Source organism: Cucurbita pepo, chromosome LG02 (genome assembly GCF_002806865.2).
Source record: "Cucurbita pepo subsp. pepo cultivar mu-cu-16 chromosome LG02, ASM280686v2, whole genome shotgun sequence".
In the NCBI taxonomy this organism is placed as follows: Eukaryota; Viridiplantae; Streptophyta; class Magnoliopsida; order Cucurbitales; family Cucurbitaceae; genus Cucurbita; species Cucurbita pepo.
In genome coordinates, this window is record NC_036639.1 from 351,447 (window position 1) to 376,978 (window position 25,532).

At 38.1% G+C, this 25,532-nt stretch overlaps 6 protein-coding genes and 2 non-coding genes across 9 annotated transcripts; 4 read left to right on the forward strand and 4 right to left on the reverse strand.

Annotated features, from left to right (window-relative positions):
* Positions 1-1,609: 1,609 nt before the first annotated feature.
* On the reverse strand, positions 1,610-1,680 carry LOC111789446. The gene has a single exon (XR_002814344.1). It is a non-coding gene; the product is annotated as a small nucleolar RNA Z105 (small nucleolar RNA).
* A 156-nt stretch (positions 1,681-1,836) lies between these two features.
* Positions 1,837-1,936, reverse strand: LOC111789458. The gene has a single exon (XR_002814356.1). It is a non-coding gene; the product is annotated as a small nucleolar RNA Z161/Z228 (small nucleolar RNA).
* Positions 1,937-2,275: 339 nt separating this feature from the next.
* On the forward strand, positions 2,276-7,016 carry LOC111788982 (BRISC and BRCA1-A complex member 2-like). Of its 2 annotated transcripts, XM_023669590.1 has the most exons (13): positions 2,276-2,574; positions 2,806-2,896; positions 3,014-3,206; positions 3,303-3,393; positions 3,786-3,821; positions 3,945-4,043; positions 4,110-4,240; positions 4,338-4,386; positions 4,498-4,587; positions 4,709-4,762; positions 5,947-6,012; positions 6,471-6,568; positions 6,658-7,016. In XM_023669590.1, the coding sequence occupies exons 1-13, from the start codon at positions 2,497-2,499 to the stop codon at positions 6,719-6,721; spliced, it is 1,140 nt and encodes a 379-aa protein (XP_023525358.1). In that variant the 5' UTR covers positions 2,276-2,496; the 3' UTR covers positions 6,722-7,016. The 2 variants fall into 2 exon arrangements, with proteins under 2 accessions (XP_023525358.1, XP_023525359.1); XM_023669591.1 differs by lacking the exon at positions 2,806-2,896 and having other exon boundaries at positions 2,486-2,574; positions 2,958-3,206.
* Positions 7,017-7,318: 302 nt separating this feature from the next.
* Positions 7,319-10,074, reverse strand: LOC111788868 (protein PXR1-like). Its single transcript, XM_023669428.1, has 4 exons — positions 9,598-10,074; positions 9,226-9,360; positions 9,071-9,141; positions 7,319-7,750 (listed from the first exon to the last, which is right to left on the reverse strand). The coding sequence occupies exons 1-4, from the start codon at positions 9,904-9,906 to the stop codon at positions 7,432-7,434; spliced, it is 834 nt and encodes a 277-aa protein (XP_023525196.1). The 5' UTR covers positions 9,907-10,074; the 3' UTR covers positions 7,319-7,431.
* Positions 10,075-10,793: 719 nt separating this feature from the next.
* Positions 10,794-13,988, reverse strand: LOC111787715. The gene is made up of 5 exons (XM_023667746.1): positions 13,621-13,988; positions 13,389-13,500; positions 12,523-12,599; positions 11,879-12,448; positions 10,794-11,749 (listed from the first exon to the last, which is right to left on the reverse strand). Exons 1-5 carry the CDS (start codon positions 13,822-13,824, stop codon positions 11,642-11,644), a joined length of 1,071 nt encoding a protein of 356 aa, XP_023523514.1. The 5' UTR covers positions 13,825-13,988; the 3' UTR covers positions 10,794-11,641.
* A 2,333-nt stretch (positions 13,989-16,321) lies between these two features.
* Positions 16,322-19,047, forward strand: LOC111789365 (putative ER lumen protein-retaining receptor C28H8.4). Its single transcript, XM_023670116.1, has 6 exons — positions 16,322-16,673; positions 17,100-17,299; positions 18,115-18,255; positions 18,386-18,466; positions 18,568-18,692; positions 18,770-19,047. The coding sequence occupies exons 1-6, from the start codon at positions 16,451-16,453 to the stop codon at positions 18,816-18,818; spliced, it is 819 nt and encodes a 272-aa protein (XP_023525884.1). The 5' UTR covers positions 16,322-16,450; the 3' UTR covers positions 18,819-19,047.
* A 1,292-nt stretch (positions 19,048-20,339) lies between these two features.
* On the forward strand, positions 20,340-21,158 carry LOC111788893 (snakin-2-like). Its single transcript, XM_023669463.1, has 3 exons — positions 20,340-20,485; positions 20,572-20,623; positions 20,745-21,158. The coding sequence occupies exons 1-3, from the start codon at positions 20,399-20,401 to the stop codon at positions 20,924-20,926; spliced, it is 321 nt and encodes a 106-aa protein (XP_023525231.1). The 5' UTR covers positions 20,340-20,398; the 3' UTR covers positions 20,927-21,158.
* Positions 21,159-23,683: 2,525 nt separating this feature from the next.
* On the forward strand, positions 23,684-24,917 carry LOC111788946 (WEB family protein At1g75720-like). Its single transcript, XM_023669537.1, has 2 exons — positions 23,684-24,018; positions 24,336-24,917. The coding sequence occupies exons 1-2, from the start codon at positions 23,878-23,880 to the stop codon at positions 24,765-24,767; spliced, it is 573 nt and encodes a 190-aa protein (XP_023525305.1). The 5' UTR covers positions 23,684-23,877; the 3' UTR covers positions 24,768-24,917.
* The last annotated feature ends 615 nt before the right edge of the window (positions 24,918-25,532 follow it).

Below are 25,532 nucleotides of genomic sequence, written 5' to 3' on the forward strand. Positions count from 1 at the left end.
CTCTTTACTATGTCGCACGACGGTCAATTTGTCAAGCCACGTTACGACATTTACAATTCCAAGAGTGATAAACTGGGATTACTTTTTCTAACTGCAATTTATAATCTTATTTTGACCGACCAACGTCGAAGGTACTTTTCACTCTGAATGGATTTGAGGTATGAGGCACTGTGATTTAGAAAACAAACTAGCCACTAATTTCCAAAACATATCAAATGACAAACATATTTCTACTGTGGTTGGTGACTAAACAGGCACTACTGTGATTTAGATCACTTGGTCATTTTCTTTTCTGGAATTTTAACCGCGATACATCATTGGACAAAATTTGGAAATCATGGTACTATCATTGTAATTTATACCTTCAAATCATTGGAAATCGAAGAAAGAATTTAAAATTGATGGTAAAAAGAAAGAAAGAATTGAACAGTTAGAATAAACACGAAAAGATTTATAGGCTGCTAGAACAGTAAAACGGACTCAGGATGAAAGAAAACTCAGGAAAAGGAAAAGGACTAAGCAAGCGGCTTAAATTAGGGCACTCAGAATGAAAAGGACTTTATAATTTGTGCTTCAAATTCACTGATCCTTGAATCTCATGCTGAATACAAGTGAATCCTCATGGTGCCATTGTAAGCAAAAANCGAAATAGACAAACGGAATAAAAAATCAAAAACAGGAAAACAAAAACCACCAATAAAAAATTAATCTTTTCCTATTTTGAATTTAAAAAACTCTACTTTTTTAATATTATAAATAAAAATAAAATAAACCTATTTTATTTGATTTGATGATATAAAATTTATTTTATATTTAACTCAAAATTTAATTTCTCATTTTTTTAAAAAACCAAATAATTATTTTAATTTCGCATGAGTTAATCAAATAATTTAAAATTATATTTGATACTCAATTTTAAGTTTAAAAATTTATTAAACATTTGTAATTTAAGAATCGTGTTAAATATTTAAAAATAAGAGGCTTACAAATCAAATAATTGACGGTTGGTGTCCTTATTAAAATTTCATATCCATATATAAAATTTATGCTTATCTTGTGTTCTAATGTTTATAATATTTTTAGTACACTATTTAATTTTAAATCATGGTTAGTTATTTTTATTATTATTATATCAATTTATTAATATAGATAAGTTATTTTTTTCCGTAAATAATATGAAAAATAAATAACATTTGTATTTTTTTTATATAACTAATTCTCTCCGAGATTGTTTTTCTTTCTATTTATACAGAAAATATATAAAAAGAAAAAGATAAAAGAACGTCCAAGTAATTTAGAAAATTTTTATTTGATATTTGATAAGTGTAAAAATAAAAATAAAAAATTGAATTTTGATTTAAATAACCCTAGATCTATTGTTTTCTATTTTAAATTAATTTAAACATATTTATTAAAAAAAAAATTGAATAATAAGAAGAAATAGAAAAAAAAAAAAAACAATTATAAAACACGGNAAAAAAAACAGAAAAACGAAATAGACAAACGGAATAAAAAATCAAAAACAGGAAAACAAAAACCACCAAATCAAGGAAAATGAGATCTAAAACGAGGAAACATTAGAAGGCGTAGCTTTATAATAGGCAAGCATTCAGTATGAGTAGGAGGTTGTTATTCCAGTCATTAAATTGATCGGAAAGGTTTAAATCATCATCACTATGCTTGCACCAATCACAGAAGCAATATTATAGCCTATATCGCATAGAAAACGCATATCGAAAACGCATTCAGAAAAATAAATCAGAATTAGAATACTTTTGCAGGAGAAAAAGGTGTTCTATAAAAGAGAAGTTTCTCAGAGGTAAAGAAGAAAAACTAGGCCATCAGAAGAAATGGATCATTGCATCAATATCGACACGTAAAGCGTCGTCTCAGACGACCGTCGTGAGAATTTGAATCCAAAATCATCATTTGGTTCTAAATTGAGCACAGAAAAACAAACGCCATATGAACAAGAAACCATAAAAACGAGAAGCGGACGAGAGGATTCGTCATGCAGAGCGCGCAGCTAAGTACCCCTAAAATCGAAATAGAGAGTTTTGAGTAAAGAGTCAGGAAGCTGTGTACTATTTAAAGGAGAATGGGCAAGTCATTTTAGGGTTTCCTTCTCCGCTACCCATTGACGATTTTGCCCCTGCTTTCTTGGGCCAGAATCTCTCCTCATGGACCAATAACGTGAGACCAGTAAACGGCCCAAGCTCGGCAATCGAGCCCATTGGCCCATTTTGCGACTTGAATTTACTGAAGTCGCAGTTTAGATTTGTGGTTCGGTAAAGTCGTCGAAGAAGGCAGCGGTTTCAAGAATTTTGAGCTGTTCGTTGATCGAAAATCGGGGCCTCTTCACGGTAAGAGGGTAGTGGTGTGATTTTCCTGAGCTGATTCGTAAGGTGTTCATTGCTGTTTCAGCTGACTGGCTCTCCAGATCGATTGCCGGCGATAAACCGAGTAATTTCATTGTTTAGCTTAGCTGCTAAGGCCATGTCTTCCGATACTGTTCCTCCTCTCATTGCTGCTCAAATCAATTACCTGCGCAATCACTTTCCTCTCCCCTTAATGGTAAACAATTCCGCTTACTATCTCTTCCTTGAAAATTCGGGGATAACAAAAACAAATGGCGATTTCTAGTTTATTACATTGATCGGAAATGGATGATATTCGGAGTTCTTTCTTTCTTTTTTCCCTCCATTTTCCCACCCCGATGATAGTATTTAGTGTAGCTATAATATGGCGATAGAAAGCGAACGGTTTGTTGAACAGATCACTTATTCTTACTGTTCTGATATTCAGATTGAGAACATGTGGTCTGGCAGTAGACACTACCCTGGAATTATCGATAGGTTCACCTTAGTCATACCTTACTGCCTTGAATTCGTCAAATGTAAGACCTGTTTTCCATTGTTGTTATCATAATATCCTTTCAATTCTTTTCTCTTTCCCAGTAACTGGTTGACAGATTCACCGTAACTAGCTGTTTGATAGCTGTTACCTGTCGTAGGGGACATCATGTACGATGCTGAATCGCCATTTTCTGCTCCTGATATTATGTTTGGACCAGAAGATGAAAATTTCCATCCATTCACAAGTAAGGTTGATGAAGGAGAGGGATATCATGATTCCTTACAAAACAGTCTACGTGACTGGAACAGCAAAGATCCATCTCGGCTCACTAGCCTCCTTCAAGAACTGAGGTTCTTCAGGGCTTTCCTTTGATTGAGCCTTCTTCTGTTTCTAATGCTTTGGGTATAATTCAGCTTGAATTCAAAGGCAACTTTACTTTTTTTAAGGGATCGATATGCATCATACCAAAGGAAACGGGTTGAAGGAGTTGAGGATGAAAGATTGAAGTTTGAACTCTGTACTATGTTATCTAGGGAGGTAACGTCCTTCATTATAATGTTTATTATACTGTCCTAACTCTGTTTTGATAATCAATTGCATGAGTTTAGGAATTTGAGGGGTCGGGTATTGGACTTGGTTTCTTGATAATACATTCTTGCTGGATGCCTGTAGAAATGTATAAAACTTTATAATTTAGTTTTCATGCTTGGAAACTGAATGAGAGAACTGCTGCTAGTTAATTATTCCAGTTTTTTCATGCTTGAATTATAGTAGTGTAGAAGTTAAACNTTTTTTTTTAATTTTAAATTTTTGCTTATAACCATGTATTCCTTTAGTTGGGCAAGCTGCTCCTTATACAGATATCTGTGTTCTCTCCTTAAGGTTCTATTATTTTCAATGGTAACTTAACCAAAACTACCTTTCTGCAGGGAATTGAAATGCATTTGAGTTCAGGTGTTGAGAAGGTAGTATTTTAAAGTATGTGGTTGTACTTTCCTTGAATTGTAAAGAGTTGAATACTGAGAATTCTATTTTCTCTCTCTTTATTCTCATATGTGCGGCTTCTATGCCTTTGAATTTTAGCATAGCCAGAGGAGGTCAAATTTGCAGTGCCACTAGTAGACATTAATATTAATAAGATGATACCTGGATGCCCGTGGAGGCACCCACAGAAGATATTTTTGCAGGTTTCCTTTCTGAACTTCTGGTTTTCCTGTTCCTCTATTATTTCCCATTCTCATCATTGTTTATAGGTTTTATATCCTGTGGTGAGGAAATATGCGTCTACTCCTGCTGCACCTCGTCTGAAATTGGTCTCCACGTCTGAGTTGAAGGCTCTGTTATCCATCGAGGACATCAAACTTCCTTCATGGATAGATGGAATGTAGGATACTCTCTCTCTTGTATTTCATTTCTATTTCTGCAGCGGTCAAGATTGCATGCTAAAATTGATATCATTTTCTTTTTTAACTGGCTTCAAGGTGCATGGCTGAATATCTTCCCCATCTAGAAGAGAGTCTTGAGAAACAGGTTGGTTAGATTTTTACCGGACAGATGATACTCTCTGGGTTGATTAACTTGGTCTTTAGTTTTGGAAGTTGCCTAAAGTTGAAATTTTGTACTTTTATCATTCTGATGAAGGTACTGGAGGCAGTTTCGTTGATCAATGTTAGGAGAGGTTTTATAGAGGCGTTGGACTCTTTCTTTGGAAGGCCTCTAGAAGCTGATCCGGTGGGATTCTTACAAATTTATTTACACCCGTCGTCTTCATTTGTTGAAAATCATCATCCAATTCTTAATTTAAGTGGTGGGGGCTCGTCAAATTTTACTGACGATATGATTTTTTTTTTAGGTGTTCTGTCGAACGGCTACAGTTATCGCTGCCTCCGGCGTGTTCACGTTCCTGGTATTGGCTTCACTATCCTTAATATGTAGTATCCCATCACTATGTGGATTTTTTCGATTATTTACGATGTAAAAGAATATTGTTCACGTAATGGTTAGTTAATTCTTGCGATTGATAGGTTTCTTTAATCCACGATCATGTTGTCAAAATCTGCGGATGCTAGGATTAGTACCCTGGTCTGTAGATCTTCAGATAGCATAATATTGACTAGATGATCACCACCCAAAATATTTGGTACAATATTCTGGGGTCCAGTGCTGACAAAGATAGCCTTCAAATTTTCATTTTCAGAGAGAAGCCCGAAATAAAGGATCCCTAAAACAAAAACAAAACAGTGGATAATTTTTTAAAAGGGGAAAAGAAAGAGAATAAAATTTTTAGAGAACATCCAAACATAGGCATTAAAGAAAGCGACACTCACTCTAAACTTCCTTACAACACCTTTCTACATTCTTGAAGGAATGACCGTCTGCTTGAAAAACTGACAAACTCTGACATACACCAACAACCTGTACTTGGATTATTAGCTCTCACCACTGGGAAATGTCCTCAAATCTTCACAACAAAGTGGCATCTCCATAAAACATAATCTAATTCTTCCAATGCCCTTCCGCATAAAATACACCACTGAGACCCACAACCGAAGATGAATGTTTGACAAGTTCATGATGTCAAATTTGATTATTTTGACTATGCGTTGGTCAAATATTGACCTTGCTAACTGATTTTTACTTTTTATCTTTTTGCTGAAGAAATGCGTTATCTCTTTGAATTGGATGATAGCCAAGACATTTTGCAACTATTTATCCTTTCAAATGGTTTCTCTATTCTGTCCAGTTTCTATGAGACATTTTCGTGACACAGTTTCACACAAATCTTTCTTTTGATGTCAAATGTATAATAATTTGGAACAGAACGTATGCTAGACTTGCAAATCTCTTGATGGTTAATGATTTACTGATCGCACTAAGGATACTGGATCAGTGGTAAATGCTTTAAAAATTCTTTTGGTTTTAAATTAAACTACGATAGTGCGTATTGATCTGGTAAGATGGGGCATGGAATGCAGTTAATGTTTATTGATTGACAAAATAGTTTAGTTTGTTTTTTTTTATATATAAGAGACAACATAGGAATTTATTTTCCTTTCCCTTGTTTTTCTGGGAATTTTTTGTTAATGCTAGGTCCATTTCCTCATGTCAACCCAATTTCCAAAGAAACAACCCTCTCTTGTGCTGCAAAGTTCTCAGGTAATGTAAATTTGTCTTGAATCTTGAAATTCTTGTGCATTCCAACTTTGCTTACTAGTACATATGACAAAGGCCATGAATATATGCTTCTATGATTTTCATCAACATGCTCCTGTGGTCGTCCAAACTCTCCTTTATTTAGACTCCGTTATCATTTGTTATTTTCTAAAAAATCTGTACATCGTGACTAATGATCGTAAATATGTTAATAGGGAATATTTGGTTAATCAATTTTTATGAGGACGCATGTCTTGAAGTGATTAAATGACATGATAGGTGCAATCTGTATAACTCTAGTTTCCAAGGATTTTTCTGTTCATTATGAATCGGACTGACATCATTGAGATGGCTTCTTACTTTTATCAATATTTGATGGGCCTACTAGGTTTTATAAAGATCCCTTCTTGGATTATTGGTTTAGTACCCTCTTTTTCTAATTATGCCCATATATTGTTCAGCATTTCAACTCTCAAGGTGCACCCATAAAGTCGCAGCTTATCACCGACTATCCTTGGAGTCCTAGGTGGGAGCCATTGCAAATGGCTGAGCGGATTTTGTAAGTTGTTTCTCTATCTCTCATTTTCTCGTTTGCATATACGTTCACTTATCAATCGTGTTAATACCGATTTGGTTCGATTTTAACAGCGAGTTTCTGGCTGATGAGGCTTTGAGCTTCAAGAGGTATTGCAACGAGGCTCAACTTCAATGATTGGATTATGAAAACTCTGGTCAATCTGCCGTAACATGTAACAGTCCAATACCAGTTATGTATAGTTGGTTTGTTGAGTACTTTTAAATCTTGAGATTTTTAGATTTGTTTTTGTCACCTCTTTGGGGCTGTCTGTCTCCTCGATGAGGATGATTCGAAGGTACATTTTATCAAGAACCGGATGTGAGCTTTCAAATTTAGAGAATCCTTATCTGTTATAAAAGTCGAATCCAGAAACAAAAGACGACCCTCAACGGGGCTGACCATGATTATTGTATTACATTTTTTTTTTTTTGTTGAACAGAGCAAAATCAACTGACCAATTATGCGGGTTGCTTAAAATGCTCTCTTTGTAGGATCGCACTTAATTGAGAGTGGTTTCAAAATAAGGTCTTCATGAATTTTGTCCCTTCATTTTAAAAACATTTCAATATCAATGATTCAGCATGCATCAATGGAGTTAGACAAGCTTGACTATGGTGGGGACTAATTTTAAATTTGTTAAAATGATTTTTGATCTCACTGTCTTTCAGGCTTGAAAATTTAAGTCAAAAGAACTGAAATAGCATGAACATGAGCACATAGCACACAAGGGAGAAACGACCAAAGGAGTATCAATCTCTTTATAACATTGATGCAATGTTTTGGAACAACTAATCAGAGATTTAAATCAGTTTCTGAATAGAAGGATTTGTCCATTTACACCTGAATTAGGCTGCTCTTGGTTTCTTTTTCATGCTTCGACTGATTATGAAGTCATCGTCTGATTCATCTTCGGAACTTTCGTCTTTCAAATTGCGCTTCGTTGACTGTTTTGCCACAACTTTGGAGCCCACTGTCATCGTCTTCTTGTTCGAAGAAACTGGAGGAGATTGGACAGTTTTCTTGACAATGGTGGTCTTCGTGACGCTCTTTACAGCAGTCACAGTCTTCCCTGGGGAGCTCAACTTTTGCAGTGGTGCCTTCTTCTGCTTCTTTTCAAAAACTTTCTTTGCTTCTTCTTTGGATAGTAAACCAGACTCCATCATCCTGCAGACCAAACTCCACAATGTTAAGTAGTGATGAACAACAAACTCAATCTCATTCCATTACTACCTTTTTAGAAAACGAAAATTTGAAACATGATTAACTTGCTTGTACACTGTAACAACCCAAACTCACCGCGAGCCGATATTGTCCTCTTTGGGCTTTCCCTCAAAGTGTTAGTCTACTTGGAGAGGTTTTCACACTCCTGTAAGAAATGCTTTGTTCTACTCTACGACCAATGTGGGATCTCACAATCCACCCTCATTGAATGCCCAACGTCTTCGCTGGCAATGTGGGATCTCACAATCCACCTTCATTGAATGCCCAACGTCCTCGCTGGCACATCGCCTGGTGGGAGGTTTTCACACCCTTATAAAGAATGTTTCGTTCTCTCCTCCAACCAATGTGGGATCTCACAATCCACCCTGCTTGAGGGCCCAGCGTCCTTATTGTCACTATGCATAGTGTCTAATTCTGGTACCATTTGGAATAGCCCAAAGCCCAAACTCACTGATAACAAATATTGTCTTTTTGGGTTTTCCTGGGCTTCCCCTCAAGGTTTTAAAACGTGTCTACTAGGGAGAAATTTTCACACCCTTTTAAAGGAATGTTTTGTTCTTCTCTCCAACCAATGTAGAATCTCACATACACAAGATGATCAGATGCTATGTACGTGTTAGCTTGAGATTGACAGTATCTGCCAAACAATATGCTGGGAGATCCCGGAATCATTAAAGATGTAACAAATGAAATAGCAAATTAGAGAGTAATTGCCCCCCTTTTCTAGTTGTTCTCAGTTCATGCAGAACACCACAAGAAAACTTCCAAGGATGATGAGATAGAATGGACTGCAGACTGCACATTGAGTTGTGTCATGCTTATGGAATCTTAATCTAGCTTTATTCCTATCTAACACGTTTGTGCACTTCCCCATTTATGAGATGGTTATGTACAAACAATAAACATCACCTGAATTAGTCACTCCTCCATTCTAACACTGCTAAATCCTGGTTATGTACAAACAATGAGTGTCTACTTTGCAGTATACAGAATGTTAAGAATCTTATGTCGGGCAACATAACAGACATCATTCAACTATCTGAATCAAACGCGGAATTCAACATAAGTAACATGAACACAACTAGTTATGTTCCATACTGACTAGCCATCGGCATGAAAATGGAAACCAGTAAACACGTTCTACTAGAGAGTTCTCAGAAAACTTAGCCCATACATAAACATCTTTGTTAACATAATGTCTTCAAGGTATCAAAACTACTCTTGATAATACTAAAGAAATAACAATTAGAGCAGTTTTCTTACCAAAACTCTGCCATTTCACTGTGGGGAACTTGCTTGTGGAGCGTTTCGTAAAAGATCCTCAGCGGGTCTCTCTGAATAATCAAGAGCAAATGAAGATGATCAGCTAAAGAACTCCCAAACATAAAACTGATACCTATCAAATCATTCTTTAATACCTCTTCTGGGGGATCTCGCTTCTGACCGGGCAAATCATATACCTTCTTCTCCTTTTTCTCTTTTTTCTGGCTCTCCAGCTCCCCCTTGGCGCTTTTGCTCTTCTCCTCGTTCACTTTCTTCTTCTTCTTCAGTTCCTATCTCCCCAGCCCATTCAGAAAACACATATGAAGAAGAGATTATCACATTAAGAACCCAAAATTCTGCACTAAAAACCTTGTAGCTTCCACGCTAGAGTAACACATTTGTTACAACCACCAGGGATATTCTACTCCCTTTTATTGTCCTCTAAATCGATTACTCTACTTTCAGTCGCTCATTAATCGAAACAGTGGAAGAAAATCGGAGCATAGAACACAGAAAGATATACGAACCATATCACGTTTTGCTGCAGAGCTCTTTTTGGCTGGCTTCTCGTCAAAATCATCATCAACAGAGTTGAAACGCTCTTCCTTTTGAACCTTGGTGCCCTTAGAAGCAGACCCACAATTTATATTTGGGGATTTTCCCGCTCCATCTTCTCCCTGTACTTCTTCCTTCTTCGGCTTTGAGATAGATTTAGGACCCACATTTAGGAGTTTCTTCCTTTTTTCTTGTAAAAGGGCACCCAGGCTTATTCCGTCGTCCGCTTCGTCTTCCTCCACTTTGGTTTTCTTAATCAGCTTTTGATCCTCGGAAGACATTCTATCAACTGCAACAGTTTGGGCGAAGAGAAGTGGTGGATTCTCACTCTTCTGGGGTTGGGACTTAGAAGAACGATAGGAAAGTGATGAGTTTTCAAAATTTCGGATGAAAATAAGACGGGAAAACTATTTCAAATCCTGCGGGGTATCCGACTTTGATTTTGGGGGAATTAGCGCCCTACTGCAGACTTAGTTTGGACCAGCCAATTATATATTTTTTTTTTTTTTTTTTTAATAAATAAATTATAAATATATTTAAATTATGAAATAAACGTTTTACCCTCAAAATAAACCACTTTAAATTTGTTATTATTAAAACTTGGTTCATATTTTATTTAAAGTTAGATTGATTTTTCTATGATATAATAAAAATATCGTGTGAGATCCCATAATCCAGAGGATGTGTTTTAAAATTGTGAGGATGACTAATTCGTAATTAACCAAAGCGAACAATATCTACCAGCAGTGAGCTTGGGGTATGACAAGTGGTATTAGACTCAAACACCGGTCAGTGTGCCAATGTAGACAGTAGGCCCCTAAGGGTGGATTGGAACGAAACATTCCTTTATAAGCTCTCTTATAGATGCATTTTAAAATCGTAAGGCTGACAATAATACGTAACGAACCAAAACCGACAATACGGGCCAAAGCGGATAGTATCTATTAACGGTAAGCTTAAACTGTTACATATCGATTTTACAACTTTAGAGACATGTTAAGTACAAAATNTTTTTTTTTTTTTTTTTTTTTTTTTTTTTGTTAATGGTAAATATATGATCATAGTTCATAACACAAAAAATGATAGATATGATCACCCCTGTGGAATTTTCTAAGGTCCATTGCATGGCCTCCAAGTGCTCATTTCTGAATGCAAAACAACAAACAAAAAAACAGACCTAACCGCCGCCTTATCATATTTATCCATAGCTGTCTGAAACATATCATATAAAATCTTCCAAGGTCTCTGGTTAAGGAAAGAGGTCGGTTGGGAGTTTACTTATAAAGGAACATTCTGTGTTTGTTTTGCAGATTGTTACACCAAAACAGTAAGAGAAAAGCTTCTAACCTGAAGACACCATGAGTTGGGCAGAGGAAGAAAGAGTTCCAGAGTGGAAGTATGGATGGGCAGAGAGAACAATGGCTTCCATGTCTCTCCCGCCTATGCCTCTTCTCGCCTTTCTCGGCGTCGTCCTTCTTTTGCTTTCGTTGCAGTCCCAGGAGATGGCATTCGACTTCAAGCTCTTCCTACTAGCTTTGCCATTTTTGCTCATCTTTATTGCAAATTCCCTTCTTGTGTCTGGTTCGGTTGCGTCAACTGCCATGAGAACCAAGAACAGGTCAGCTCAGGAGGCCGAAAAGACCTCACCTTGGGGCGCAGCGGTGTTGCTGTTTCTGCTGCTGATATTGCTGTGGACCCGCCGTTAATTCCTCTCCAAGTGGTCACCTGCATCTTAACTATGACATAGATGCATCATAGAATAGCAAAGGATAGGAACAAGTACTTTGATGTAAAATATATTGTTGATATTCCCACAATATCTTTACAATTCTGCGTCAAAAGCCTCCTGAAACAGAGATTTCTAAATTCTAAATCAGATAGATTACATTGGATAAGTAATGGCTGACACTAATATTTTCAGGTACAACAATAATACACTAATATTAACACACAGGTGAAAGAAAATACAACAATCAAGAGCCAAACCCAATTGAGGCCACAAACATTCTAGGCAATCTACAACTTGATTTCCTTCTTCAGTTTGGGTACTTTGAAATTAGAGGTAAACAACCTTGGAGTCTCAGGATCTGAATTAGCATCACCTCTTCTTCTCTTTTGGTTTCCCTGGCCACCGCAAAAAATCAACTTATCCCTAGATCGACTTATCCACGATACTCGATTTAAACACGAAAAATCAACCATAAATAGGAAAAATGTTCAAAATCAGAACACATATTATCATAGTATACTTACTGAATGAGAAGGTTGCGCCGAAAGCATGACTTTGTTGACAATGACGTTACTTCTGTTCTTTGTGCCGTTTTTGCCTCCTGAGCTAAATGCCTTAGTTCCTGCCTTGTTGCATGGGTTCAGCACGGGTGTAGCATTAGCATTAAAAGACTTCCTTTGCAGTTCTAAGTCACGGGAGAGTCGGGAAATTTCGTGTTTTAGTTTACTCGAGTCAGTTTCCATCTTCCCCACTTGGGTTTGTAACATTGCAATAATGCCATCCTTCTCATTGCTTGAACTTTGTAATTCTTCCAATGAGGCTAGAAGTTTCTCTATCTTTTGGTTTGCAAGTTCAAGTTCTGACTGCTTGCTCTTCAATTTTCTTGTGCAATCATTTTCCATAAGATTATATTGGTTCCATAAGAATTTCTTCTCAGTTACTAGCTTTTCGTACTCACTCCTCAACCTCCTTACTTCACCTTCCAATGCCTTAGAACGTCTTTCTTCATCAGTATTTCCACATGCTGACAACAAAACACCTTCTATTCTACCATTTGCCTCGCCTGCTTCTGATGAACTTCTCAAAGAAGTTTCCTGCAGCCAGAGACAGAAGATTAGAACATGTCCTGATACCTAACCAAAATCACGCAGAATTCCAGGAACCATACTTGTGGACTGGAGCTTTTATGAAAGAGGAGATCATCAAAAAAAGATTTGAAATCGTCCAACTCAGCTTCTGAATGTTCTGCATTTGGTAAACATAAGCAAGTATAGTATTTGTCAGATCAGAGAGTCCCAATTTTGCCAAGCATATCAAGATTTACATCATCTTAGTCCTACAGTAAAACACACATCAACCAAAATTTATGAAGCTATTATAACTGTTAGGAACCACGATTCTCACGATAGTAATAAAGGTGTCCCATGATCAACCCCTTAATTAGTTGATGTGGGACACCTTTCCCAATAATCCTCAACAATCCTCCCCTCGAACAAAGCACACCATAGAGCCTCCCCTGAGTCTTATGGAGCCCTCGAACAATCTCCCCTTAATCAAGGCTTGACTCTTTTCTTAGGAGCCCTCGAACAAAGCACACTTTTTGTTCGACACTTGAGTCACTATTGACTACACTTTCGAGACTCACAACTTCTTTGTTCGACATTTGAGGATTCTATTGACATGGCTAATGGCTTTGATACCATGTTAGGAACCAGACTCTCCACCATGGTATGATATTGTCCAATATTGTCCACTTTGAGCATAAGTTCTGGTGACTTTGCTTTTGGTTTCCCCAAAAGGCCTCGTCCCAATCCCTCTTCAATGACCAAATTATTGTCACAGTAACTTAATTGCTGTCGTACTAGTGTAAACAAGAGTGCTCGAAATTGAAGTAAAGAGCCGAGAGAAAGGAACATTGCCGAACGTGACATATTATGTAAGAATGCCTACCCTATGAGGCATCATGAATTTCCTTCTTTGAATGATCGATTATTCATAACTTCAACAGATTTAAGAGGGGGAAAAAACAAAAACCTATTTTCAGTCGGTAGAGATAGACCTCCATCTGCTTCAATCCAGTGAGCAGATCTGATTTTGAAGCTTGAAGTGCGCGTTCCATATCTTGCACAAACAAATCGTTCTTCATCTGAACAAGAAAAAAATTCCGAAGTTCATTAGAAACCCTAGAATTCAGAGGAAAGGGGGAAGTTCCAATTCCATAATTAAACTAAAAAATCCACTAAATCGCAGAGGTAAAACAAATCACCTGAGAGATATGGTCGTCGTAAAGACGAATATCAGTGACCCATCGTTCGTGCTGCATTTTAACACGATCTTCAAGAAGTTTTCGCTCCTTGACGAGTGTTTCGAGCTGATTTTGCTGGGTCTGTAGCATTTGAGTAAGAGCATTGAAGATTTTGCCCCAATTTCGCCGTTCATTCGAAACTTGTGATCCATTGCTCTTTCCCATTCCGATCCACTGAACAGGAAACAAGAAAACAAGCGACAATGTTCGATGAAGAACAAAATGACCGTTGAATGGAGATTGGCAACGGTCGACTTTTGGGACGAATGGTTGAAAAATGAGAACTTGAAAATTGAATTCGGAAGGGAAAAGGAATGTTTCCCGAAAGGCGCCCTATAAAATAACATGGGCCTATTCAAAACCCAAATTAGATTGAAACGGAAACTCACTTATTGGGCCATCTCCCGTGAAAATGGAGAAGCCCAATAGGCTCACTAAAAAATAAATCTGAATTTTTGGGCCATTTCAAGTGACATGGTGAAGCCCAATGGGCTCCCTATAAAATAATATGGGCCTATTCAAAACCCAAATTAGATTGGATCTGAAACTGACCTTTTGGGCCATTTCCCGTGAAGACGGAGAATCCCAATGGGCTCCCGATAAAATAACATGGGCCTATTCAAAACCAAAGTATATTGGTACTGAATCTGACTTATTGGGCCATTTCCCGTGAAGATGGTGAAGCCCAATGGGCTCCCGATAAAATAACATGGGCCTATTTGAAACCAAATTATATTGGTACTGAATCTGACTTATTGGGCCATTTCCCGTGAAGATGGTGAAGCCCAATGGGCTCCTGAGAAAATAACATGGGCCGATTCGAAACCAAATTATATTGGAACTGAATCTGACTTATTGGGCAATTTCCCAGAAGATGGTGAAGCCCAATGGGCTCCCGATAAAATAACATGGGCCCATTCTAAACCAAATTATATTGGTACTGAATCTGACTTATTGGGCCATGTCTCGTGAAGATGGTGAAGCCCAATGGGCTCCCGATAAAATAACCTGGGCCGATTCGAAACCAAATTATATTGGTACTGAATATGACTTATTGGGCCATTTCCCGTGAAGATGGTGAGGCCCAATGGGCTCCCGATATAATAACATGGCCCTAGTCAAAACCAAATTATATTGGAACTGAATCTGAATTATTGGGCCATTTCCCAGAAGATGGTGAAGCCCAGTGGGCTCCCTATAAAATAACATGGGCCCATTCGAAACCAAATTATATTGGTACTGTAATCTGACTTATTGGGCCATTTCCCGTGAAGATGGTGAAGCCCAATGGGCTCCCGATAAAATAACATGGGCCTATTTGAAACCAAATTATATTGGTACTGAATCTGACTTATTGGGCCATTTCCCGTGAAGATGGTGAAGCCCAATGGGCTCCCGATAAAATAACATGGGCCTATTTGAAACCAAATTATATTGGTACTGAATCTGACTTATTGGGCCATTTCCCGTGAAGATGGTGAAGCCCAATGGGCTCCCGATAAAATAACATGGGCCTATTCGAAACCAAATTATATTGGAACTGAATCTGACTTATTGGGCCATTTCCCGTGAAGATGGTGAAGCCCAATGGGCTCCCGATAAAATAACATGGGCCTATTTGAAACCAAATTATATTGGTACTGAATCTGACTTATTGGGCCATTTCCCGTGAAGATGGTGAAGCCCAATGGGCTCCCGAGAAAATAACATGGGCCGATTCGAAACCAAATTATATTGGAACTGAATCTGACTTATTGGGCCATTTCACGTGAAGATGGTGAGGCCCATATGGCTCCCGATATAATAACATGGGCCTAGTCAAAACCAAATTATATTGGAACTGAATCTGACTTATTGGGCTATTTCATGTGAAGATGGAGAGGCCCAATGGGCTCCCGATAAAATAACATGAGCCTATTCAAAACCAAATTATATTGGAACTGAATCTGACTTATTGGGCCATTTCCCAGAGGATGGTGAAGCCCAGTGGGCTCCCTGTAAAATAACATGGGCCTATACAAAACCCAAATTAGATTGGAACTGAAACTGACCTTTTGGGCCATTTTCCGTGAAGATGGTGATGCCCAATGGGCTTCCTATAAAAACATGGGCCTATTCGAAACCCAAATTAGATTGGAACTGTAACTGGCTTTTTGGGCCATTCTCGTGAAGATGGAGAAGCCCAATAGGCTCCCTATAAAATAACATGGGCCTATTATATACCAAATTATATTGGAACTGAATCCGACTTATTGGGCCATTTCCCGTGAAGATGGTGAAGCCCAATGGGCTCCCGATAGAATAACATGGGCCTGGGCCATTTCCCGTGAAGATGGTGAAGCCCAATGGGCTCCCGATAAAATAACATGGGCCTATTCGAAACCAAATTATATTGGAACTGAATCTGACTATTGGGCCATTTCCCGTGAAGATGGTGAAGCCCAATGGGCTCCCTATAAAATAACATGGGCCTTATTATAATGAAATTATAAAATAATAAAAGTATAAAAATTAATCTGTAATGGAATTAAAATTAAAAAGGAAAAAAGAAAAACCAGTGACCTAACTTTTTAAAGGGGCAACCACAACGAAATGCAGCTCACCAAAATCACACGTGGTCACACGAAATGAGACGGATCCTGATGGGCCATGAGACGGATCTTGGGTCTACTTTTCGGATCTATAATCAATCTTCCATTCCATCCTCAATCCCAAAGGCGCAGAACACAACGCTATTCTCTTCTACCCCCCTTCGCCGCGCGTACACAGAGAGAACGCAGTGAACCTCGTAATGAAGGCAACCAAGAGGCCCATTCAGGCCATCGCCACATGGGTTCGCCGGCAACCCCCCAAGATCAAGGCCTTTTTGGCCGTCGTCTCTGGAATGGCTGCTCTTGTTTTCTTGCGCTTTGTTGTTCATGATCACGACAATCTTTTCGTCGCCGCAGAGGCAGTTCACGCCATCGGAATCTCCGTCCTCATTTACAAACTCATGAAGGAGAGGACCTGCGCAGGTATGAACCGTTCAATTTTGTCTATTTTGGTTTATTCATCGTCGTTGGACTCTTTTATTGATCCTTTTGAAATGCAGAATTAGCCTTAGGGTTTTGTGCATTTAGGTTTCATCTTTGAATTTTGTTGTCATTTATCGTACTACGCAGCCTCCATCGTTGTTTGTTTTTTCTTTCAAGTAAAAAACAATTGTTTCGTTAAATTTGTCTTACCGCTTCATCGAATCTTGCAAATTGAGTGTGGTCTTCTTGTTTGGAAGGTTTGAATGATTTCTTTTTCTTTGGGGATACCATTGACAATTGGAATTTTAGATTTTTTTTGGTCTCCTCGTTCAAATCAATTTCATTTCTTATTTCCATTTTTGTGGGTCTCACCATGTTTATGACTGGTCTTGTTTGTAATGGTTCTTGTCGTCATCATCTTTGCAGGACTTTCACTAAAATCGCAGGAGCTAACAGCAATTTTTCTAGCTGTTAGACTCTATTGCAGTTTTGTCATGGAATATGATATACATACTCTACTGGATTCAGCTACTTTGGTAACGACGCTCTGGGTTATTTATATGATTCGATTTAAGCTTAGATCCAGCTACATGGACGACAAAGATAATTTCCCTATTTACTATGTGGTGAGTTCCCTGCGTACCTTATGTCTTGGAAATTAATTCCTGGATCAGTTATTCGTACTTGCAAACATGAACTCAAAAATATGGAATATGCTTTGTGGAGGTTGAGTTTAAACCCATGATTTGATCAACATTGACCTTTCTACCTAATATTGTTTGAGCTTTCTCGAGAGTTGGCGATGTGTGAGACCTGAGACCTGTTCTGCCATTGAATAACCAAACATTAATGATATTTGATAAACTTGATGCTTGTTATTTGAGTTTTCTTGGAAGGCAACGTGCCAGCGCTCTGTCCTTCAATTGGATGAAATGCAACTTAAAGTTGTACCTTGAGATTCTAATCAATGCTTTAATTAATGTGAAATATGTTGGCTAAGATTTGAGGAGATTTGAGGAGAAAGTTTGACTTCTTTTTTTTCCTTCATTTTTGGCTGGATGAATGTACATTGGCATATTCATCATCATAATCAAGTTCACTTCATAGTCACGTTAGATGCCCATTATTTTACTTTAACAAAAGTTGACTCCATCTAAATTATCTCTGCAAGAGTAAATTCCTTTTGGCTGGATGAACGACTCAATGTGCATTTTTGCACCTTTCAATTATTCAGATCTAACGCTGGCAGATTGGAATAGATCTGTATTCATATATGATATAATGTTATTCATCAATTATCCATCACATTTGTTTGCATTGTAGAATAATTTAAAACGAACATGGCAAGATATGATGATTTGGTGAAATTCTGAGATGAGAAATTTAGTTTTGGAATTTTCAGGTTGTGTAACCAATTTATTCTTCCTATTTCTTGATTTAGGTGATACCTTGTGCTGTTCTATCTTTTGTGATCCATCCAACTACTGTGCATAACATAATAAATAGAATAGCCTGGGCATTTTGTGTTTATCTTGAAGCTGTTTCAGTACTACCTCAGCTCCGGGTCATGCAAAATACTAAGGTATGGATAACTTCTTCACCAAATCTAATATTGTAGACTGTGTTCTGAAATAATTATCCCCATGTTTTCCTCTCCAATACTTCTCAAAAGCCTTCGATTGCTAGTTTTCTCTGTTTATTCTGTTGCCTAGATTGTTGAGCCATTTACCGCACATTATGTATTTGCCTTGGGAGTTGCGAGGTTCTTGAGTTGTGCCCATTGGGTCCTACAGGTTAGTTAGTTTAACCCGAGATTCATCTTATACTTCGATTAATATATCTTCACGTTTTTTATTTAATAGCTTGCATCCATGTGTTTCTTTGATTGTTTCAGGTCTTGGATACTCGTGGACGTTTGTTAACAGCATTGGGTTATGGACTATGGCCATCCATGGTTCTCCTATCAGAGATTGTTCAGACTTTCATTCTTGCAGATTTCTGCTATTATTATGTCAAGAGGTGGGTTGATTTTGGAATCTTAATTTTTCTAGACAACTCCCTGACAAGCTTAATATAACACCACCTTCTGGTTGCAGCCTCGTCGGTGGACAGCTCGTTCTACGCCTTCCTTCCGGGGTGGTGTAACTTCAACAAAACTGCATATGCCACAAAGAGAAATGAGAGAGGTTGTGTTGCTTGTCTTGGGCTCTATTTGGGAAGGTAGGAGGAGGGTCTCAGTTGTTGAACTAATGCTTATACATGAAATGTGAATGATGCATTAAGTTTTTAAGAGACACATAGTAGATGTTTTTTTTTTTCCTTTTTAACATGATCTTATTTACTCTACATATCTATCCACCATCTTCTCTCAAAAGCTCTGATTTTGCCACGAAAATAATATCTATCACGGGCTTTTGTTGCTGCCTGTTTAAGCTGAAACAATACATAAACCTAACCCCCACGTCTTGTCTATTTCTGCATTTAAGAAGTTGCCCGCCTACGGGAAATATATATATCTTCAACGAACGATTCTTTAGGCTTCAGATCCCAACTCTTATTCTCTTTCCTTTGTTGTTATTTGGCAGTGTACTTTTTTGGTTTTAAAAACCACCACCATTCAAAGGATAGCTTGTCTACAAAGAGAGTTCCGACCCTTTATCTATAATTTAGTTTAGATGTGAAATCTAATACCTTTATACAATAAGGCTGCAGTAAGTTTACTCGGGTAACAAAATCAAGCGTAATTGTGGATAAAAACTAAGGAGAGAACCTATAAGAGTCCAAGTCCAATACTATCTGCTAGTGGTGAGCTAATGGTGAACTATCTGCTAGTGGTGAGTTAATGGTGAGCTTGAGACGTTATAATCTCGTTGTTGTAATCAAAACTAGGCTACTAGGCTAAGAAAAGAGAGACATGGAGAACAGGATATGTCATTGTTCTCATCCATCTTAAACGGACAGGTGGAGCAACAGCTCCGTCCTCATGGCGACCTCCAGCAGCAAGGGCTACATGGAAACCCAGTTCAGATGCCACGTGGAGTCCAACTCGACAGATGGGAGGTTTGGTCGGATGGGTTCTTTCTTCGTGACCATCTTGGATGTTGTTATCAAGATTATATTATGTTATCTTACACTAAGCCACCAGTAATCATTGATCGAGAGTTGGCATAGTGAATGGATTATGAATACACTTTATTCAATCTTAGTTTAAGCTAACTTTGCTTTACAATAAATGATCGATTCTACAGCTGGAGAGCAGTTTACATGTCCCTTTATACTTCAATTTCCAGCTCAACTAAAGTTCCTCGGCTTTCATTAATAATCTTAGTTTAGAACGTTAAAGACAATATAGCATCATGGGACCTATAAACCTAAGTTTTGATGGACTAAACCTGTAATTTAACCTAATTTACGTGGACAACTAAAGGAAATAGGGTGTTATTTTGAAGTGGAAATCTATGCGTGGAGAAAACCACACCCTGCCTTTGAAAGAAAGAGACGAAAACGAAGAGATTCATTTATTTTAATGCTTTTTATAATTCAGTTTCCTCCACCACAAGAATGGATATTCCATTCCGCGTGAAAATTTTCGAGAAATTTCTCTACTTAGCCACTCACCTAACGCCACTCTCCACCACCTTTTTTCATCTATAAATATGAACCATTTCCTTTCTCATTCATATCACGTACAACAAACATTTTAACAATCCTCTGCTTCGTCTCCCATGGCCATCTCTGGTCTTTCCAAAGCTTTGCTCACCTGTGTTCTCATGTCCCTTCTCGTAGTTCATTTGGTTGGAGCTGATGATAAGGTATAGCCTTGAACCAACTTCCATCCTCTTAATTTATCACAAACCTCAAATGTTCTTACGCCCAATATATATGGATTACGTTGCAGGTGAACTCAATTCATGGCGTTGCGGCTCATCCTGCTAATATACAAAGCATTGGTAATATATTAATATTATTTTATATTTTATATACGTAAAAAAATAATGAAATATTGAGTGTATTAGTTATGATATACCAAATTTAATAGGTCAAAATTTAACATTTATTGCGTGTCATCAGATTGTGGGGGAGCTTGTGCGTCGAGGTGCAAATTATCTTCAAGGCCACACCTTTGCAAGAGGGCATGCGGCACGTGCTGTGCGCGTTGCAACTGCGTGCCGCCGGGCACTTCCGGCGGCTACGAAACCTGCCCTTGCTACGCCAGCATGACCACTCACGGCGGTCGGAGAAAGTGTCCCTAAATAAAGAATTATTCGAAGTTCTCTGCATATATTATTTGTGCATGCAAAGTGTCTGCTACTTGAATCAGGGTTATGTTGGAGTTTGATTAATGATTATGAGTTTCAAGCGTGTTTGAAATATGAAATTAATGTAAAATAAAGGGAATCTGTGAAAACCAGATTCTTGTGTCTCTGTCTCTTTTGTTTGTTTGGCCTATTATATGAATATAAGAGGTATGAATTATTTTGTACGTTTCTTGGACTTGGAAGGAAAGTGGGTCTGTTTTTAATTCTGTGTTAAAGCTAAAATTAATGGATCAACTGCTTTCTGAGCCGACCATGTTAAATTTGGCATCAGTTTTTGACAAACAATGCAGCCTAGTTTCATTATTCTTTAAAGTTGGACGCATCGAGAGGGATGGTTGAAACGGACTTGTGGCGTGGGATTCTATATCGAGAGGGAAACGAATCATTTCTTATAAGGGTGTGGAAACTTCTCCTTAGCAAACACGTTTTAAAATGGTGCGACTAATGACGATACGTAACGAGCCAAGCGGACAATATCGACTAGCGGTGGGGTTGGGGCTGTTACAAATGGTATCAAAGTCAGACATTGAACCCTCAAGTGGGTGGATTGTGAGATCTCACATCCGTTAGAGAGGAGAACGAAACATTTTTTTTATAAGGGTGTGGAAAGCTCTTTATAGCAGACGCATTTTAAAATCGTGAGGCTGAGGACGATACATAACGAGCTAAAGTGGACAATATCTACTAATAGTAAGCTTAGGCGGTAAGAAGGGTAGAAATATCTGGAATAGAAATATGTGGAATCATGCAGATTTTTGAATGTGTAATTTTCAATCAAAGTAAGTTCACTTTCTGATTTATGTACCCAAATGAATATGGTTTGAGATGTTAGTGGCGGAATTGTGATAGGGAAACTGACGGATTATGCAATGAACCAACCACGTATTGGTGCTATAATTATCTTTTGTACAAAGCGAAACTTCTACAAGGAAAGCAACAAACACTACTAAAGATTGAAAATATGTGTTCAGTATAAAGAACAAAGAGTTGATTACGAAATGTTGGAGTAGGGCCTCTCAAATAATCCTCTAATAATTGAGAGTAAAGAAGGGTTTAGATAACTGGACCTTCACTTGTATTCTTCACTGAGACGAGCTTAAGGTGGGCTCTCATGTACTCTTGTCAACACTTCTGAATGGTACAATGTTCTGAACCACACATGAGATGATGACAAAAGATATCTATCCTCAAAATTGCTCACAGCTGCGTTATGAGAACAGAGGCAATGTCTTCATATCAACCAATTATAATCCAAGCTAAGAGCCCATCTACCACATAACTAGCCATGTAACATTATAGATATCCATCTCAACCTGAAAGATTTACCTAACTTTCCCGGTTACTTTACTTTATTCCCTTCCTAAAATTTCCCCCCTATAAACAGACACCTCTTGCATATGAAACATGGAGATATCAGTCGAGGTAGCAGCTGTAATAACTCAATCGGTAGTTGAATCTTGTGTATGTTGTGGAGAGAAACACACTTTTGACCAATGTCCAAGTAATCCAGTGTGAAATCTCATATCGGTTGGAGAAGGAAACGAAATATTCCTTGTAAGGGCGTGGAAACCTCTCCCTAGCAGATGTATTTTAAAACCATGAGGCTTACGGTGATACGTAACAGGCCAAAACGGACAATATCCGCTAGTGGTGGGCTTGAGATGTTACAAATAATATTAGAGCTAGAGACCAAGCGGTGTGCCAACGAGGATGTTGGCCCTCCATGGGGGTGGATTGTGAGATCTCACATCGGTTGGAGAGGGAAACAAAACATTCCTTATAAGGGTGTGAAAATCTCTCCCTAGTTGATGTGTTTAAAACCATGAGCTTGACGGCTATATGTAACGGGCCAAAACGACAATCTCTATTAGTGATGGGCTCTTGAGCTGTTACAAATGGTATTAGAGCTGTTACAGATGTTAGCGATTGAAATCTGAGTCTCTTACAAATTGCGGGGAAGCTTGTGATCCGAGGTGCCAATTATCATCGAGGTAGCAAATCTGCAAGAGGGAATGCAGAACCTGCTAAGCTCACGGTCTGTAACGGCCCAAACTCACCGCTAGCAGATATTGTCCTTTTGGACTTTCCCTTTTCCCCTCAAAGTTCTTAAAATGCATCTGCAAGGAAATGTTTCCACACCCTTATAAAAGGTGTTTCGTTCTCCTCCTCAACTGACGTGGGATCTCATCCTGTGGATGCGTTCCAGTTCCAGTTCCAGTGGGCACTTCAGAAAACTACTATGTTTGTCCCTGCTATGAGCACACATGGTGGCAGGCACAAGTGTCCTTAGACAGTGTTGTTGGTTCTACGATGATGATGTTACGCTTGACATCATAGATATCCAAATATAGGCTTCACAACAAGACCACCCCAACAAATCTACATTGGGGAAACAGATTCAACAACACAATAAACAGGAACAGATGAGAAGGTTTTAAGGAGTGTGGTAAGGAAATGTTGATTAAAGTGAGTACATAGCAGTAGCTTACTAAGTTCAAAAGGGGAAGAAACAAGCCCCCACCACCTCTGACTTCAATTACAAGCAATTTTGGTAGACATATAAAGTATAGTTTGGATATTATGTATAACTGTTCAACTGTCACTCTCTTTTACCTCAAAATTTAACACAATTCCACAAACTTGGAAGCCAAGAAACGAAGCTTTGGTAGTACTTGCTACTGCCTAAATAATAATATAAACTCCCATATCTCTTTCTTCTCTGTTTTTCTTCCTCCATTACCCAATTCTTCAATCCTCTTTCTCTTCGGAAGTTGGAACAAAATTAAAGGCTGTTTCTTTGTTTTGTTTTGTTTCAAATTTCTAGATCAGAAACCCCTTTAGTTAATTGGGTGTTTTTTTGTTTGTTTGTCTGTCTCCATTTGAACATGGAAAATGGCGGCGTGAGAGTGAAAAGGGCAGAGATCGATACAAGAAAGCCATTTGGTTCTGTCAAAGAAGCTGTTACTTTGTTCGGTGACAAGGTTTTAGCCGGAGAACTGATCTATACCACCAACAACCTTAAACAGGTCTTCTCTTCTTACCCTTTCTTTTCTACTGCTCCAATTACTTCTTAGTTCTTGCAGTAATAAACTGATGTGAAAATTTTACCTCTCTCTTGATTTTCAAAGTTTTTATCTTTTCTTGAATTGTTCGAAAATTCTTTACTTACCCAATAATTTACTGATAGAATATTGAAATTTGGTACTGGGATGATGTGACAAAATGATATTTTATTATATGGTTTGCTTTGAATTGAAGGAAGATATATATCCTAAATGAAGGTAAATTTTTGGATTAGAAAGTAGTGAATTTTGATTATAAAGGTTGGGTTTTTAATGTAAAGATGAATGGGGGAGAGCATAGAGAAATGATGAAGGGGCAGTTGAAGCTAGGGAGTGTTGCAGCTGAACTAGAAGAAACAAAGCAAAGCCTGGAGAAGGCCAAAGAAGAAAGCATGGCAATGGCTCATTGCCTCTCATCCCTCCAAGAAGAGCTTGAGAACACTAAAAAACAGCTTCAACTTTTAAAGCAACGAGAATTTGAGGAAGTCGCAGATGTGAAAGTTGTAGAGGCCGATTCAATGGAATTTCAAAAGAAACGCTATGTCACTTTTGCCCACCCGCCGACCGCCGTTTCTCAGGTTGACACTCCGCCGACCGCCGGCGTCGAGAAGTTTGAGAGGCTCTCGTCTCTTAAAAGAGAGAAGAAGAATAAGATCAAGAACAGATTAATGCCTCTCATTTCCGGCATGTTTTCCAAGAAAAAAGGAAATTAAGCCCATCATGAAATTACAACAATTAGATATGAGTCTCCTTGTAAGAAAATAAGTGAAAAAATTTCAGACAGACAGGATTGTAACCGAACAGTTTGACGTTGAATTTCTTAAGTTGGTCTTGTAATAAGAAATTCCGTGCATATAAATTTACACATTGTGGAGTTCGAGTTGGGCTTGGCCTCAGGACTCAAGTCTCAACTCGACCCAACTCAAGATGCTATCTAACTCAATCCAATCCTTACAATTCAGGTTGGGTTAGTTTGAGCTCAAGTTCTCGAGTTCAATCTACGCCCCTTTCGTTTGCTCAATAAAATAAATAAATGCAACAAAAAAGACACATATGAACCAATTTTTACTCAAACATTATAACAAACAAACAAATATCTCTTCAACAATGGTTTCTTCTTATCAAGTTGGAGAGATATTATTTAGCTTGCTCAACGTATCATACCAAAGAATTTGATTTTTGAGTTTCAAAAACTCCATCTTGCGACGACTTGTTGAAAAACTCGATACAATCAGCAATAGCTTCATCATAGTGAGAATGGGAAGAGTAATATGAACTGCATGACGTTTTGGGTGGATCAAACGACCTGTCGTAGCTCGATCTTCGTTTCGACAACGACGACGACACTCGAGATGGAAACGAGGACACGAACCGCACAAGCATCTTACGGATTTGATGAAAGAGGTTCATGGAAGAGAAGTTTAGAGGTTTGGAAGAGGCAGCAATTAGAGTAAGTTGAGGGGATTTAGAGCTTTGCA